Here is a 17934-nt window from a genome sequence, read left to right as displayed (position 1 = left end):
GTTTAAGCTTAAAAAAATCCAATGAAAGGTTCTCTTTAAGGACTGTATTATTTTTCATTTCTGCTCTGCAGCTTTTCCCTTCTTTTCTTCTAAAACCCATAAACTTTTTATTATTGTGCTGACATAGGCATATGAGAGCTTTTTTTTTTTTTGTGGCGTGAGCTGTAGTTTTGAAGGACACTTTTAAAGGGGTATTTTCATCGCTGAGGTCCTATCTCAATATATAGTAGATGTAATAATATTAGCAAACATTTCCAATTAGAAATGTAGTATAGTTTGTCTGATTATTCCATCTGCGGCGCGTTTCAGAAGCTTAGGTATCCACAGTTACGACCACTAATATAGTGACAGTTGGTTGTTGGTGATCGTAACCATGGACACATAAGCTACTGCAATGACTACATATGGGAAAAGCGACATAGCTTATCAGAAGAACTATACTACATTTCTTAGAGGTATTTGCAAATATTATTTTTACACCTACTACCCTACTACATATTAGGATAGAATCTTGGAGATGGGAATACCCCTTTTAAGTTTTACCGTATAATTTTTTTTCCCCCCATTCTCAGTAAATTATAAGTGCAGTGAGATGATAACCCCCCACAATTGTGCATTGTTCTTTGAGTTTCATTTTTATAGTATAGTAAAAATGATTGCAAGCATGACTATTCAGGTCTATGGCAATATCAAACCTCTACTATATATATATATATATATATATATATATATATATATATATATATATATATATATATACATATATACGGTATATATATATATATATATATATACGGTATATATATATATATACGGTATATATATATATATATATATATATATATATATACAGGTCCTTCTCAAAAAATTAGCATATAGTGTTAAATTTCATTATTTACCATAAATGTAATGATTACAATTAAACTTTCATATATTATAGATTCATTATCCACCAACTGAAATTTGTCAGGTCTTTTATTGTTTTAATACTGATGATTTTGGCATACAACTCCTGATAACCCAAAAAACCTGTCTCAATAAATTAGCATATCAAGAAAAGGTTCTCTAAACGACCTATTACCCTAATCTTCTGAATCAACTAATTAACTCTAAACACATGCAAAAGATACCTGAGGCTTTTAAAAACTCCCTGCCTGGTTCATTACTCAAAACCCCCATCATGGGTAATACTAGCGACCTGACAGATGTCAAGAAGGCCATCATTGACACCCTCAAGCAAGAGGGTAAGACCCAGAAAGAAATTTCTCAACAAATAGGCTGTTCCCAGAGTGCTGTATCAAGGCACCTCAATGGTAAGTCTGTTGGAAGGAAACAATGTGGCAGAAAACGCTGTACAATGAGAAGAGGTGACCGGACCCTGAGGAAGATTGTGGAGAAGGACCGATTCCAGACCTTGGGGAACCTGAGGAAGCAGTGGACTGAGTCTGGTGTGGAAACATCCAGAGCCACCGTGCACAGGCGTGTGCAGGAAATGGGCTACAGGTGCCGCATTCCCCAGGTAAAGCCACTTTTGAACCATAAACAGCGGCAGAAGCGCCTGACCTGGGCTACAGAGAAGCAGCACTGGACTGTTGCTAAGTGGTCCCAAGTACTTTTTTCTGATGAAAGCAAATTTTGCATGTCATTCGGAAATCAAGGTGCCAGAGTCTGGAGGAAGACTGGGGAGAAGGAAATGCCAAAATGCCTGAAGTCCAGTGTCAAGTACCCACAGTCAGTGATGGTGTGGGGTGCCATGTCAGCTGCTGGTGTTGGTCCACTGTGTTTCATCAAGGGCAGGGTCAATGCAGCTAGCTATCAGGAGATTTTGGAGCACTTCATGCTTCCATCGGCTGAAATGCTTTATGGAGATGAAGATTTCATTTTTCAGCACGACCTGGCACCTGCTCACAGTGCCAAAACCACTGGTAAATGGTTTACTGACCATGGTATTACTGTGCTCAATTGGCCTGCCAACTCTCCTGACCTGAACCCCATAGAGAATCTGTGGGATATTGTGAAGAGAAAGTTGAGAGACGCAAGACCCAACACTCTGGATGAGCTTAAAGGGCCACTGTCACCCCCCCCCAGGCGTTATAAACTAAAAGAGCCACCTTGTGCAGCAGTAATGCTGCAGTCTAACAAGGTGGCTCTTTTAGTTTTTGATTAAGTTATTACCGCAATAAAACGTTTTAAAAATTGGCCAAACGTACCAGCGATTGTACCGGGAGGCGGTCCGAAGCGTCCTCTATGAATCTTCAAACTGCCGTCACTCTTCTCTTCAGGGCCGATGGTACCCGCCCCCTTCGCGTTGTTGCTTCAAATCCGGCGCCTGCGCTGTGCGTGCCTGCCTGGGGCCTGCGCAGTCTTCTTTGGCCGTCATCACTCACACGCAGGGTGCCTGACTGCGTCTGTGCGGGCAGTGCGGCCGCCCTGTTACTGAATCCCCGCCCCGCACTGTGTTATTCATTATGCACACTGCGGGGCTGGCATTCCTGGGCATGCGCACTGCACTGCGCTGTTCAGGCCCTCCCCCAGCTCGGACGTTCTCCCTTGTCTGACGTTGCCCCTGCTCCCCCGCCTTCCAGCATTATTTTCGGCTGCCAGATTCCAAAATCTGGTGAGGATTAGTGTATATGGCGGCAAGCTGCTGTGTGCTTTGTCTCTCTCTATGTGTTTGTATGTTTTAATGCAAATGCATATTTACACCAGCAGCAATGTAAATTAGGTACTTGTGTGGGTGGCCATAAATTACAAAGCACTGATGATCAATACTGTTTTTTTGGGGAGCATTATAGGTTTACATTGCGTTCGGGCAATACGTTTTGCGAATATAGCTAGCGTATTGCACCAGCGCAATGTCTTTAGCGGGATTGCTTTTGCCGATCCCGCTATCGCAGATCCACAATCTGCGCTAGCGAGGAACGGAGCTGGGACGCTGAAAGCAGCATCTGAGGTCCGACTGAAAATAACGGCACATCGCAAGGGCGTGCCTAAAAAATGGCATGCGCTAGCGATGCGATCCAGATCCTAAACACATTGCCGTCAATGGGTGCGCTAACGGACCCGTTGCATGGCGTAACTTGCGACAATCACGCCATGCAGCGTACTCCTTTAGCGTTAACCCATTAACGCTTAGTGAACCTATTCGTAACGCATTGAACATCAGTAAAGGAGGAGGGGTCTGCATTATACCACATCAAAGAACAATAAACGTTGAGGGGTGACCATTATTACACCGTACTGCAGATCAATGCACGGTCAGGGGTCTGCATTATTATACCGCACTGATCATCAATAAACGGTGAGGGGGATCATTATTCCGCACTATAGATCTATAAACGGTCATGGTGGAGCATTGAGTGGAGCACTTAAATACGTGGCACTGAAATACGTGGCACTGAAATACGTGGCACGTGGCACTGAAATACGTGGCACTGAAATACGTGACACGTGGCACTGAAATACGTGGCACGTGGCACTGAAATACGTGGCACGTGGCACTGAAATACGTGGCACTGAAATACGTGGCACGTGGCACAGAAATACGTGGCACGTGGCACTGAAATACGTGGCACTGAAATACGTGACACGTGGCACTGAAATACGTGGCACTGAAATACGTGGCACTGAAATACGTGACACGTGGCACTGAAATACGTGGCACGTGGCACTGAAATACGTGGCACTGAAATACGTGGCACGTGGCACTGAAATACGTGGCACTGAAATACGTGGCACGTGGCACAGAAATACGTGGCACGTGGCACTGAAATACGTGGCACTGAAATACGTGACACGTGGCACTGAAATACGTGGCACGTGGCACTGAAATACGTGGCACGTGGCACTGAAATACGTGGCACGTGGCACTGAAATACGTGGCACGTGGCACTGAAATACGTGGCACGTGGCACTGAAATACGTGGCACGTGGCACTGAAATACGTGACACATGGCACTGAAATACGTGGCACTGAAATACGTGACACGTGGCACTGAAATACGTGGCACTGAAATACGTGGCACTGAAATACGTGGCACGTGGCACTGAAATACGTGGCACGTGGCACTGAAATACGTGGCACGTGGCACTGAAATACGTGGCACGTGGCACTGAAATACGTGACACATGGCACTGAAATACGTGGCACTGAAATACGTGACACGTGGCACTGAAATACGTGGCACTGAAATACGTGGCACGTGGCACTGAAATACGTGGCACGTGGCACAGAAATACGTGGCACGTGGCACTGAAATACGTGGCACTGAAATACGTGACACATGGCACTGAAATACGTGGCACTGAAATACGTGACACGTGGCACTGAAATACGTGGCACTGAAATACGTGGCACTGAAATACGTGGCACTGAAATACGTGACACGTGGCACTGAAATACGTGGCACGTGGCACTGAAATACGTGGCACGTGGCACTGAAATACGTGGCACGTGGCACTGAAATACGTGGCACTGAAATACGTGGCACGTGGCACTGAAATACGTGACACATGGCACTGAAATACGTGGCACTGAAATACGTGACACGTGGCACTGAAATACGTGGCACTGAAATACGTGGCACGTGGCACTGAAATACGTGGCACTGAAATACGTGGCACGTGGCACTGAAATACGTGGCACGTGGCACTGAAATACGTGGCACGTGGCACTGAAATACGTGACACATGGCACTGAAATACGTGGCACTGAAATACGTGGCACGTGGCACTGAAATACGTGGCACGTGGCACTGAAATACGTGACACGTGGCACTGAAATACGTGGCACTGAAATACGTGGCACGTGGCACGTGGCACTGAAATACGTGGCACGTGGCACTGAAATACGTGGCACGTGGCACTGAAATACGTGACACATGGCACTGAAATACGTGGCACTGAAATACGTGGCACGTGGCACTGAAATACGTGGCACGTGGCACTGAAATACGTGACACGTGGCACTGAAATACGTGGCACTGAAATACGTGGCACGTGGCACTGAAATACGTGGCACTGAAATACGTGGCACGTGGCACTGACGTGGCACGTGGCACTCAGTGCCACGTATTTCAGTGCCACGTGTCACGTATTTCAGTGCCACGTATTTCAGTGCCACGTGCCACGTATTTCAGTGCCACGTGCCACGTATTTCAGTGCCACGTGTCACGTATTTCAGTGCCACGTATTTCAGTGCCACGTGCCACGTATTTCTGTGCCACGTGCCACGTATTTCAGTGCCACGTGCCACGTATTTCAGTGCCACGTATTTCAGTGCCACGTGCCACGTATTTCAGTGCCACGTGTCACGTATTTCAGTGCCACGTATTTAAGTGCTCCACTCAATGCTCCACCATGACCGTTTATAGATCTATAGTGCGGAATAATGATCCCCCTCACCGTTTATTGATGATCAGTGCGGTATAATAATGCAGACCCCTGACCGTGCATTGATCTGCAGTACGGTGTAATAATGGTCACCCCTCAACGTTTATTGTTCTTTGATGTGGTATAATGCAGACCCCTCCTCCTTTACTGATGTTCAATGCGTTACGAATAGGTTCACTAAGCGTTAATGGGTTAACGCTAAAGGAGTACGCTGCATGGCGTGATTGTCGCAAGTTACGCCATGCAACGGGTCCGTTAGCGCACCCATTGGCGGCAATGTGTTTAGGATCTGGATCGCATCGCTAGCGCATGCCATTTTTTAGGCACGCCCTTGCGATGTGCCGTTATTTTCAGTCGGACCTCAGATGCTGCTTTCAGCGTCCCAGCTCCGTTCCTCGCTAGCGCAGATTGTGGATCTGCGATAGCGGGATCGGCAAAAGCAATCCCGCTAAAGACATTGCGCTGGTGCAATACGCTAGCTATATTCGCAAAACGTATTGCCCGAACGCAATGTAAACCTATAATGCTCCCCAAAAAAACAGTATTGATCATCAGTGCTTTGTAATTTATGGCCACCCACACAAGTACCTAATTTTCATTGCTGCTGGTGTAAATATGCATTTGCATTAAAACATACAAACACATAGAGAGAGACAAAGCACACAGCAGCTTGCCGCCATATACACTAATCCTCACCAGATTTTGGAATCTGGCAGCCGAAAATAATGCCGGAAGGCGGGGGAGCAGGGGCAACGTCAGACAAGGGAGAACGTCCGAGCTGGGGGAGGGCCTGAACAGCGCAGTGCAGTGCGCATGCCCAGGAATGCCAGCCCCGCAGTGTGCATAATGAATAACACAGTGCGGGGCGGGGATTCAGTAACAGGGCGGCCGCACTGCCCGCACAGACGCAGTCAGGCACCCTGCGTGTGAGTGATGACGGCCAAAGAAGACTGCGCAGGCCCCAGGCAGGCACGCACAGCGCAGGCGCCGGATTTGAAGCAACAACGCGAAGGGGGCGGGTACCATCGGCCCTGAAGAGAAGAGTGACGGCAGTTTGAAGATTCATAGAGGACGCTTCGGACCGCCTCCCGGTACAATCGCTGGTACGTTTGGCCAATTTTTAAAACGTTTTATTGCGGTAATAACTTAATCAAAAACTAAAAGAGCCACCTTGTTAGACTGCAGCATTACTGCTGCACAAGGTGGCTCTTTTAGTTTATAACGCCTGGGGGGGGGTGACAGTGGCCCTTTAAGGCCGCTATTGAAGCATCCTGGGCCTCCATAACATCTCAGCAGTGCCACAGGCTGATTGCCTCCATGCCACGCCGCATTGAAGCAGTCATTTCTGCCAAAGGATTCCCGACCAAGTATTGAGTGCATAACTGAACATTATTATTTGATGGTTTTTTTGTTTGGTATTAAAAAACACTTTTATTTGATTGGTCGGGTGAAATATGCTAATTTATTGAGACAGGTTTTTTGGGTTATCAGGAGTTGTAGGCCAAAATCATCAGTATTAAAACAATAAAAGACCTGACAAATTTCAGTTGGTGGATAATGAATCTATAATATATGAAAGTTTAATTGTAATCATTACATTATGGTAAATAATGAAATTTAACACTATATGCTAATTTTTTGAGAAGGACCTGTATATTTTCCACGCCGGAATAAAAAAACACGCAACATGTGCTCAAAAAGTTCGGATTGCATTCTAATAATAGGATGCTTAATGTATGTGTTTTTTTGCGGTTTTATCGCGTTTTTATAGCGAAAAAACGCGAAAAATCCTGCACGTGTGCATGCAGCCTTACACCTTGAGCTGTAGATTTTATTGATAAATTTTGTTTAATTTTTATTGCATTTTGCTTTTTTGATGCAATGCTGCATTTGTGTATTTTTTTTTTTTTTTATTTCAGCGTTCACCTAATGAGAAATATTTTTTATTAGTTTGAGCAGTTACACATGCAGCAATACTAAATGTTATTTTTTTTTATATTTTGCTATTTGTTTGGTGATTTCAACTTTTTTAGATTTTTTTTTTTTTTTGTTTAATTGTTAAATATATATTTTTTAAAATATTTAAAGGGTTGTAACAGAAAAGATCTCTTTTAGCTGACCTCACCATAGTTGATACATTTCTGATCACTTGGGGGTCCCACAGATTATTAGGATTTGTGTCCCCATTCACTCTCTTCTAGTGATGAGCGAGTGTACTTGTTGCTCGGGTGGTCTCCGAGTATTTGTTAGTGTTCGGAGATTTAGTTTTCATCGCCGCAGCTGAATGATTTACAGCTATTAGCCAGGCGGAGTACATGTGGGGATTGCCTGGTTGTCAATAGTCGAAGAGGGGAAGGATAAATGAAGGGAAAAGAGACTTCCTGCTTCTACACAGAGCAGAGAAAAGAGAAGAATTTACTGGGTAGAAAGGCAAAATGAGCAATTGTAAGTACACAGTGCTATATACCGTAATATGATGACTGCAATATATTAAGAGAATAAAAACTTTGATAGGAGGAGGAGGAGTGCTTCTTTAATCAGGTTTTTGCAGCGGGGTAATTAAATCTATATCTATCGAGTTTAGACATTGTGGGAGTAATTATGTAGGGAGAAGCTATCTGGCCGTGTGCTCACCATTACTGACTAACCGTGTCTTGTTACAGAAGAAGGAATGGGACTGGGATCAAAGCAAGATGATGGTCATGCAAGATCCCATCTACAGGTTGGTGCCTGCAACACATACAAGAAATATATTCCATTTTGCCAGTGGGGGGAAAAAAAAAAAAAGCAATTACCGTAATTGTAGAAGGATGTAGCTGCTCACAGTAACGGATGTGACTGGTACCATGACTGCGTTACGTGCATCCATCAGCCACCGTTCAACACTGCAAAAAACAGATCTCGTGTCCTCCTTTTATTACCATGTCCTGTAAATTGCTTTCTTCATGAAAAAGGAATCATCTGACAAAAGACGAGATTGTTTATACATAATTTTACTTTTTTTTTTTTCTTATTGTGTTTTTCTTTTCAGCTCATGAAATCTTTTTATAGTTGATTTTTACCCAGGAACACAATTTATTTGCCACCCAGATACGACAACGTTCTTCCCATCCTCATAAATGAGTATTGTCCGTGGTGCTTCTAAATAAAATCAAGTTTGCAATTTGCTGCTTATTAACATTGTCAGCCGTTCTTGAGATATTAACAAGTTACTTTTCTTTTGTTTACAGCTGGTTGCCTTGGAGACCGACCATCACTACTAGACAGCAGATCAGATCAGGAGCAGTGTTTCCAAGATCTTCCCTAGATCTATTTTCTGTTTATCTTGTAAGAACGGTTTTGAGGCTGACCAGAATCACTTGAGCGCCGTTACCTTCTTATACCAGCCAGCTTTATCACTGTGCTTACAAGCTAGACAGCAGCGGTGGTCGGTCTCCCAGGCAACAAGCTGACGAGAAGAGTGTGAGCATCTCAAGAACAGGTGCAAATTTCAATAAGCCGTAAATTGCAAAACGGCTTGTTTTTACAAACCGTATCTGACAATATCCATCCATGAAGTAGGGAGAAACTCTTTAAAGGGGTGGTCCGGCCTTGGAGTACAAGTCTGCTGTTAATCTATAGGAGTGCAGACTTGTTGATCCTCATAGACTTGTAGCCAAAGGCCGGATGACCCTTATAACTGGGGCAGATAAGCAGCAGATTTTGCTTTGTCTGAAGGAGCATTTAATAAATTCTCATCCACACGGTATGGAGATAATCTGCAGCAGACATTGACTGATTCTGCAGATTATTTCCATTGTGGATGGTGAAATTTGCAGTAAATTTTTAAACAACTTGCTGTGGATCTAGTGCCTGACGATTTTGCCGCAAAAGAAGTTGGATGTGCACACACCCTAAATCTGCTGATCCAGTTTGTGCAGCCATCACTCACCCCGACACCTCTGATCCGACTTTCTCCATTTCCTTGGTGCAGAATATTTTATGTTTCTCATGACTCCCAAGACCTGAAGATCTTCAGTTACATCGCCAGAGACGGTTCCAGTAATACCTTCCGCTGCAATGTATTCAAGTCCAAGAAGAAGGTAAGTGTGACCGAAGGATTAACCCCTTGTTCTATCTCACACTGCATAGGGAGAACTCTGTGAGACGTGCAGGGTAGTGGATAGAAAGTCTTCAAGGAGTTGTCCACTACTTGGACAACTCCATTTTATAAAATAAGAACACCTTTACGCACCTTCAGTACTAGCGCTGTTCCAGTGGTGTTGCTTCCGAGGCTATCATGCGTGGCGTTACGTCTCGCGGTCCCTGCAGCCCGTCACCGGACGCTTCACTGTCCTCTCCCCTCCGGAGAACATGAGAGAGGAGCCACAGATCTGAGTTCCTCCAGATGTCTTGATTTGTCCTGAGGAGAATGAAGCGGTGGCTTATCGCGTGACGTAAGTGTCACAGATGAGCGAGTGCCGACACCTCTGGAATGGCGCTCACATTAGAGGCGAGTATAGATCTTATTATTTATAATGATTGAGAAGGGTTTTCAGAGTAGGGGACAAACCCTTTAAGATTACGCTCTAGAATAAATGTTATCACCCATCATAAAATAGGTAATTTTCTGATTTGGTAGGGATTCAACTGCCGGGACCCCCGTGATCCCAGGAACGGGGCCCTGAAACGTCTAGTGGCGATAGTGATGGCAGCACACTTGCGCCACCGCTCTACTCCTTCTCTATAGGACTGTTGGATATAATGGAGAGTAGTGCTTGGCTTTTTCTAGCAATCCCACAATGAACGGAGTGGTGGCGCTCATGGACGCCCATCATGGACGCCCGCCACTCTGTTGTAGCATGGGATCTCTGAGCACTATCCTTGGAATTAATGGTGTTCCAAGCTGTCAGACCCCCGTTGACCGGCACGTTATCGCCTATAATGAAGACTTGATTACATTTTTAACAAATGACCAAATGAAGACAACCCAAGCTCTCCTCCATTGGTGGCTTTTTTTGTAACTTTCCGTTATAACACTGTTAGAGGAGAGTTCATAGCTAATCAGTCCCTTCAGCTCATGTTTCCAGTTTTGTAGAATTGTGAATACAATTTAGTTGTGTTTTTCATATTTTTTTTTTTTTTGCGCCCTCAGGGGTTATTTGCAGGATTCTCAGCCTTGAGCCTAATACTGTGCACAGACGGGGTGTTTCATGTTGCACCAGTGACCTATCGGGGGTCGGCCTCCTATATGCTGGATTTGATTGCACAAAGTTTTTGCAACAAAATGTTAGAAGTAATGTCTTCTGGAGACCACCTGTCGCGGGCCATAGATGGGGCACTTCTTACTTGGTGAAAATGCCACTTATCTCCTGAATCCCATGTTCTGTTCTTGTGCTCCCGAACTCCCCGCGCCCCTCCATCCCTGAGATATGACCCCCTTTGTAGTCTTTGCCAACCGGGTGTTGGTGTGAGCTCTTCTCTCTGGGCATCTTCCTGAGGACCACACTCCATTGGCTAAAATACTCAATTTATATGCAGGGAAGAAGGGGCCATATCTAAGGGCCGGAGAGGTGCGGGGCCAAAAGAAGCACCATTCCAGACTCAGGAGAACCGCGGCATTCACGCCAGGTAACACAGTACACCTCTGTTCACCACAGTGGTAGGAGTGGGATATTTCAGGGGGTTTTGTCCCTGTTTGCCCATGTTATGTCCTTATACACTGATCCGTTCTTGGAGCCATTTCCTGCCACATATTTGTTTTATTTTTTCCTGTTTTGCTCTGTGTTGCTATTCATTTTGCCTGGGTGTTTCCTACTATTCCTTCCTTATACCATATAGGTTTTCATGACTTTTTACCTGGTTTTCTGCTACTATATGTAGAGGTCTAGTTAAAGGGGTTTTCCTGGTTTGATCTAAATTTTTGAGCATTATTCTCACTGTCAGGATTCTCCTCAGTAACCAGATCGAGCGGACGGTCATCTGCCTGCCAGTATGTCCCATTGATGAGAACATAGTCTGCACTTGTCTGCCAGTATGTCTTATGGATGAGAATCTAGTTGGCATGTGACTGCCAGTATGTCCTATGGATGAGAATCTAGTTGGCATGTGACTGCCAGTATGTCCTATAGATGAGAATCTAGTCGGCATGTGACTGCCAGTATGTCCTATAGATGAGAATCTAGTTGGCATGTGACTGCCAGTATGTCCTATGGATGAGAATCTAGTTGGCATGTGACTGCCAGTATGTCCTATAGATGAGAATCTAGTCGGCATGTGACTGCCAGTATGTCCTATGGATGAGAATCTAGTTGGCATGTGACTGCCAGTATGTCCTATTGATGAGAATCTAGTCGGCATGTGACTGCCAGTATGTCCTATTGATGAGAATCTAGCCGGCACATGACTGCCAGTATGTCCTATTGATGAGAACATAGTCCGCACTTGTCTGCCAGTATGTCTTATTGATGAGAATATCTAGTTGGCATGTGACTGTCAGTATGTCATATTAATGAGAATCTAGTCGGCACGCGACTGCCAGTATGTCCCATGGATGAGAATCTAGTTGGCATGTGACTGCCAGTATGTCCTATGGATGAGAATCTAGTTGGCATGTGACTGCCAGTATGTCCTATAGATGAGAATCTAGTTGGCATGTGACTGCCAGTATGTCCTATAGATGAGAATCTAGTTGGCATGTGACTGCCAGTATGTCCTATTGATGAGAATCTAGTCGGCACGCGACTGCCAGTATGTCCTATTGATGAGAATCTAGTCGGCACGTGACTGCCAGTATGTCCTATTGATGAGAATCTAGTCGGCACGCGACTGCCAGTATGTCCTATTGATGAGAATCTTGTTGGCATGTGACTGCCAGTATGTCCTATTGATGAGAATCTAGTCGGCACACGACTGCCAGTATGTCCTATGGATGAGAATCTAGTTGGCATGTGACTGCCAGTATGTCCTATGGATGAGAATCTAGTCGGCATGTGACTGCCAGTATGTCCTATTGAGAGAAGCGGAGGATAATCAAGTTAACACGTGATTGCCAGTATGCAAAATCGCTTGTAATTGTCTGTTTTCTCCGGCAATTGATAAGAATCAGTTTCCATATTACACACTGTCGTCTTTTGCCAATGATGTAATGTGACTGCAGACATTTAGCTCCAGCCCCGAACACCCCTTACCCACTGTACCTAGTGCACCCTATTGTTCCTCTTTATGTATGGGTATCGGATGGATGATTGGCTCTCATACTCAGCGGCATTGTGTATATGTGATGATGCGAAAAACCAAAACAAAATTGATGAAGGGTATAATATAGAAAAACCAAAAAGAAAAACCCTTAAAAATACTTTTAATAGATATATATTAAAAGATGTAAACCATCACTGAAGAAACATTTACAAAATTACAGTACAAAATACCCACACCCCAGGTTGGGTAAGGCACTGGGTACAGGGCAAAAATATAGTACGGTACTTAGGAGGGAAAGTATGCCTGTACAAATCCCCTAGGGACTACTAATAGGTTGACCCTTCCTATCAGTGGAGGTTGGCACCCTATAATCGATGTGGCGCCCCCACTCCTCGTCGGCTATCCCTCCTGGCCCTGGATATCCCTGCCAACTACCCACACCCTAAACCCCACACGCATACAATCACTATCTAGCAAAAAACTAATGAGCACAAAAATACCCCGTATACACAAAAAGCTAGGTGTATCTGTAAATAGGAAAATAACCCTGAGTATCAGGGTCACAGTTAACAAATAATCATCTGGGTAAGCTAGATGTGCTAGATAGAGACCAACTGCATGATTTTTCCAGTGACCATGACTTATTGAAGCTGTTGTCAGGGGACAATGAATAGGAGCGTGCCGAAGTGGCAATAGTACCACATTTGATCACTATTGCCACTTCGGCACGCTCCTATTTACTGTCCCCTGATGAGCCCTGATGGGAGAGGGCGAAACGCGTAGGGACGCTATACATAAGACTGGGACAAATGATCAGAAATGACCAGATAAGTAACTTACTATGGTGGATTAAGCATATGACTTTACTGCGTGAAGAACCATGACCCCACTGATAGGGAAGGGTCAACCTATTAGGAGCCCCTAGGGGATATGTACAGGCATACTTTCCCTCCTAAGTACTATATTTTTGCCCTGTACCCAGTGCCTTACCCAACTTGGGGTGTGGGTACTTTGTACTGTAATTTTGTAAATGTTTCTTCAGTGATGGTTTACATCTTTTAATATAGATCTATTAAAAGTATTTTTTAAGGGTTTTTCTTTTTGGTTTTTCTGTATATGTGATGATATCTGAGTGTAGTTTGATTTTCACGGACTGTCAGAAAGAATGGTGAAGAAGCAGTTTGTCTCTTTTTCCCGTACATGGAGAATAGTGGTGTCTGAATAAGCGGTAACAGTGTAAGGATGGTATATAGTCGCCCATGTCCGTCTGCAGTAGCTGTGATCCCAGTATATGACCGGTACGGCATATAGCGTTACATCTCCTGTCTGGGGGTCTCATCGCTTCTGCCACTGCCCATCGGCTACAAAGTCTTTCATGCCGTTAATGAGCGGCCATAGCTTCTGCTTCCCCTGGCTACTCGCATACAAAGCGGCGGCCTCCAGCTGTTCTCCTCACCTCGGCTGGCTCACAGCCTTCCGCTGCCGCTTCCTGATTTGTGCAGTTCAGTATTCAAGAGATCTGCCGTTATTAAAGGAGGACATTGTGGTCCCTTATTTCATTATTGCCTGTTTCCATGGAGAATTTAATATCTTAAGTCTCCTGGGTCGCTGCTAAAATAAATCGGTGTCCTCTGAAGTTTGTTTTTCACATTGTTCTGTGCAGGGGTCATATATTTTCGCAAGCATTGCTAGTCCATTTTAATTAAATCCCTTTCCCTCCATACTGCCCCTGCAGTGGATTTATTGCATATGAGTATACAGTTACATGCATGCAGCAAACGTGAAAGGTACAGTCTATCCCACCTGGTGTGAACAGAGCCTAGAAGCCATTCTCTTATGTATAATAGTGCTGAAAACAATTGTTACAGGGTAATTCAGAGGTTAACTTTTTTCTGCTTTCCCTGGCTAAAAGTAATAATTTTCATTATTTGCCCTCCCCATGTCCAGCGCGGCCTCTGTTGCTCTGGTATTTGTTGGTAACCACTGTATGACCGCTGCAGCTAATCATTGGGCTCAGCACCCCGTACCATCTGCATCGGCAGAGCAGCTGAGCTCAGTGATTGGGTACAAGGGGGTTGAGAACAGAATACCCCCTTAATAAAAGGATGTGTACTCGACACCCCTGTTATATATTTTTTTTATTTTTCCCTTGATGTTATTAGGGTTCTTGAATCTAATCCTCATTCCCATGCATTGTGCTCTCGTATATATGTCGCCTCTCCGCTCACATGTCTACTCTCCATTTTAGGAACAGACAAAAGGAAAGAAGATCGGTTGCATCACTTATAGAGATGGAGCATAGGAGCCACACTGATTACTATGGGATCCATTTCTTAGAATGGCTTTTTCTGTTCTGAAAAATCATCCACAAAAGTAACCCCGTAGTGATCAGTGGGACTCCTCTGCTTGCACTGGCAGAACTGAGGAAACATCTCTTGTTCCATTTGTTAGTTCCTGAAATGGAACAAAAAAACTGACATGTGAACAGAGTCCTACAGAGAAACTTATTCCATATTCTTATTAGCAGGTGTGTGCACTTTGTTCTGAAATGTAATTGGCCAACATCAAGACTGTCATTTAACCAGGGTGCTAATTGTCAGGAATCTGTCCACAAGGTACAACCTTTGCTCATGCTCTAAAGATGTTGGTGTACTTTTGCACATGCTCTGTAGATGTCAGTGTACTGTGCACATGCTCTGTAGATGTCAGTGTACTGTGCACATGCTCTGTAGATGTCAGTGTACTGTGCACATGCTCTGTAGATGTCAGTGTACTGTGCACATGCTCTGTAGATGTCAGTGTACTGTGCACATGCTCTGTAGATGTCAGTGTACTGTGCACATGCTCTATAGATCTGTGTACTGTGCCCATGCTGTATAGATGTTGGCGTACTGTGCACATGCTCTATAGATGTCGGCGTACTGTGCACATGCTCTGTAGTTGTCGTGTACTGTGCACATGCTCTGTTGATGTCGGTGTACTGTGCACATGCTCTGTAGATGTCAGTGTACTGTGCACATGCTCTGTAGATGTCAGTGTACTGTGCACATGCTCTGTAGATGTCAGTGTACTGTGCACATGCTCTGTAGATCTGTGTACTGTGCCCATGCTCTATAGATCTGTGTACTGTGCCCATGCTGTATAGATGTCTGTGTGCTGTGCACATGCTCTATAGATATTGGTGTACTGTGCACATGCTCTGTTGATGTCGGTGTACTGTGCACATACTCTATAGATGTCGTGTACTTTGCACAGGCTCTGTAGATGTCGGTGTTCTGTGCACATGCTCTGTAGATGCCGGTGCACATGCTCTAGATGTCTGTGTGCTGTGCACATGCTCTATAGATATTGGTGTACTGTGCACATGCTCTGTTGATGTCGGTGTACTGTGCACATACTCTATAGATGTCGTGTACTTTGCACAGGCTCTGTAGATGTCGGTGTTCTGTGCACATGCTCTTTAGATGTCGGTGTACTGTGCACATGCTCTAGATGTTAAAAATAAAACAATGGTATATAGTAACATGATTATCCCTTATTGATATTAGATGACATAATAGTCATTTACCATAGGACTAGTTTAATGACTAATCGTTACCAATAGCAACAACAGGGGTGTGGAAACCACAGAAAAAATGACAAAAAGTCAAAGAATAATATATATGAAAATTTATTAGTACAAAATACAATAAAAGACTAGGTAAAAAGCTTACTATAGGACACAATAGGATGAATGTAAAGCATGCACACACCGCAAGCAAAATGCAACCGTGCAAACGTAGATGTGCAGACCAGGAAACAGATCGGACACAAGTCCGTATACATATGTAGAGAGGGAGAGGATAATTAATGAGAGACAACAGATACTGTATGTGTACAAATACTATATATGTACAGACTGCCAAAATACATGTGCACAGGGATAATACCCCATTGTGGACTTCATTACAAAATAGCTATATACCATATGGCTACAACCAATATGGAAAAAGGGATCTAACCCTCACAAAAATGGTGTCCAAGCACTATATACACTAAGAATGCAGCTGCAGCACATAGAATAGAACCCCATTGTCTATGTGCTGCAGCTGCATTCTTAGTGTATATAGTGCTTGGACACCATTTTTGTGAGGGTTAGATCCCTTTTTCCATATTGGTTGTAGCCATATGGTATATAGCTATTTTGTAATGAAGTCCACAACGGGGTATTATCCCTGTGCACATGTATATTGGCAGTCTGTACATATATAGTATTTGTACACATACAGTATCTGTTGTCTCTCATTAATTATCCTCTCCCTCTCTACATATGTATACGGACTTGTGTCCGATCTGTTTCCTGGTCTGCACATCTACGTTTGCACGGTTGCATTTTGCTTGCGGTGTGTGCATGCTTTACATTCATCCTATTGTGTCCTATAGTAAACTTTTTACCTAGTCTTTTATTGTATTTTGTACTAATAAATTTTCATATATATTATGCTCTAGATGTTGTGTACTGTGCACATGCTCTGTAGATGTCTGTGTTCTGTGCACATGCTCTGTAGATGTCTGTTCTGTGCACATGGTCTGTAGGTGTCGTGTTCTGTGCACATGGTCTGTAGATGTCTGTGTTCTGTGCACATGCTCTGTAGATGTCTGTGTTCTGTGCACATGCTCTGTAGATGTCGTGTTCTGTGCACATGCTCTGTAGATGTCTGTTCTGTGCACATGCTCTGTAGGTGTCGTGTTCTGTGCACATGCTCTGTAGATGTCTGTGTTCTGTGCACGACACATGTACACTCACCGGCCACTTTATTAGGTACACCATGCTAGTAACGGGTTGGACCCCCTTTTGCCTTCAGAACTGCCTCAATTCTTCGTGGCATAGATTCAACAAGGTGCTGGAAGCATTCCTCAGAGATTTTGGTCCATATTGACATGATGGCATCACACAGTTGCCGCAGATTTGTCGGCTGCACATCCCAAAGATGCTCCATACAAGGCAGGATGGATCCATGCTTTCATGTTGTTTACGCCAAATTCTGACCCTACCATCCGAATGTCGCAGCAGAAATCGAGACTCCTCAGACCAAGCAACGTTTTTCCAATCTTCTACTGTCCAATTTCGATGAGCTTGTACAAATTGTAGCCTCAGTTTCCTGTTCTTAGCTGAAAGGAGTGGTACCCGGTGTGGTCTTCTGCTGCTGTAGCCCATCTGCCTCAAAGTTCGACGCACTGTGCGTTCAGAGATGCTCTTAGGCCTACCTTGGTTGTAACGGGTGGCGATTTGAGTCACTGTTGCCTTTCTATCAGCTCGAACCAGTCTGCCCATTCTCCTCTGACCTCTGGCATCAACAAGGCATTTCCGCCCACAGAACTGCC

At 44.3% G+C, this 17934-nt stretch overlaps 1 protein-coding gene across 4 annotated transcripts in view; it reads left to right on the top strand.

The window, feature by feature from the left end:
• Nucleotides 1-17934, top strand: part of LOC143788586 (carboxyl-terminal PDZ ligand of neuronal nitric oxide synthase protein-like) — a 114954-nt gene that overhangs the window by 70429 nt on the left and 26591 nt on the right. For all 4 annotated transcript variants that reach the window (XR_013218673.1, XM_077278370.1, XM_077278369.1 and 1 more), the window contains exons 4-5: nucleotides 8055-8113; nucleotides 9365-9473. Coding sequence is in view for 3 of the 4 variants with exons in the window: in XM_077278370.1 (XP_077134485.1) it covers nucleotides 8055-8113; nucleotides 9365-9473 (168 nt within the window). In the remaining variant the exon portion in view is untranslated. The remainder of the gene's footprint in view (nucleotides 1-8054; nucleotides 8114-9364; nucleotides 9474-17934) is intronic.

The sequence above is a fragment of the Ranitomeya variabilis genome, chromosome 8, assembly GCF_051348905.1.
Source record: "Ranitomeya variabilis isolate aRanVar5 chromosome 8, aRanVar5.hap1, whole genome shotgun sequence".
In the NCBI taxonomy this organism is placed as follows: Eukaryota; Metazoa; Chordata; class Amphibia; order Anura; family Dendrobatidae; genus Ranitomeya; species Ranitomeya variabilis.
The sequence above is the reverse complement of the archived record's forward strand: the minus strand, read 5'-3'. Positions and strand labels throughout refer to the sequence as shown.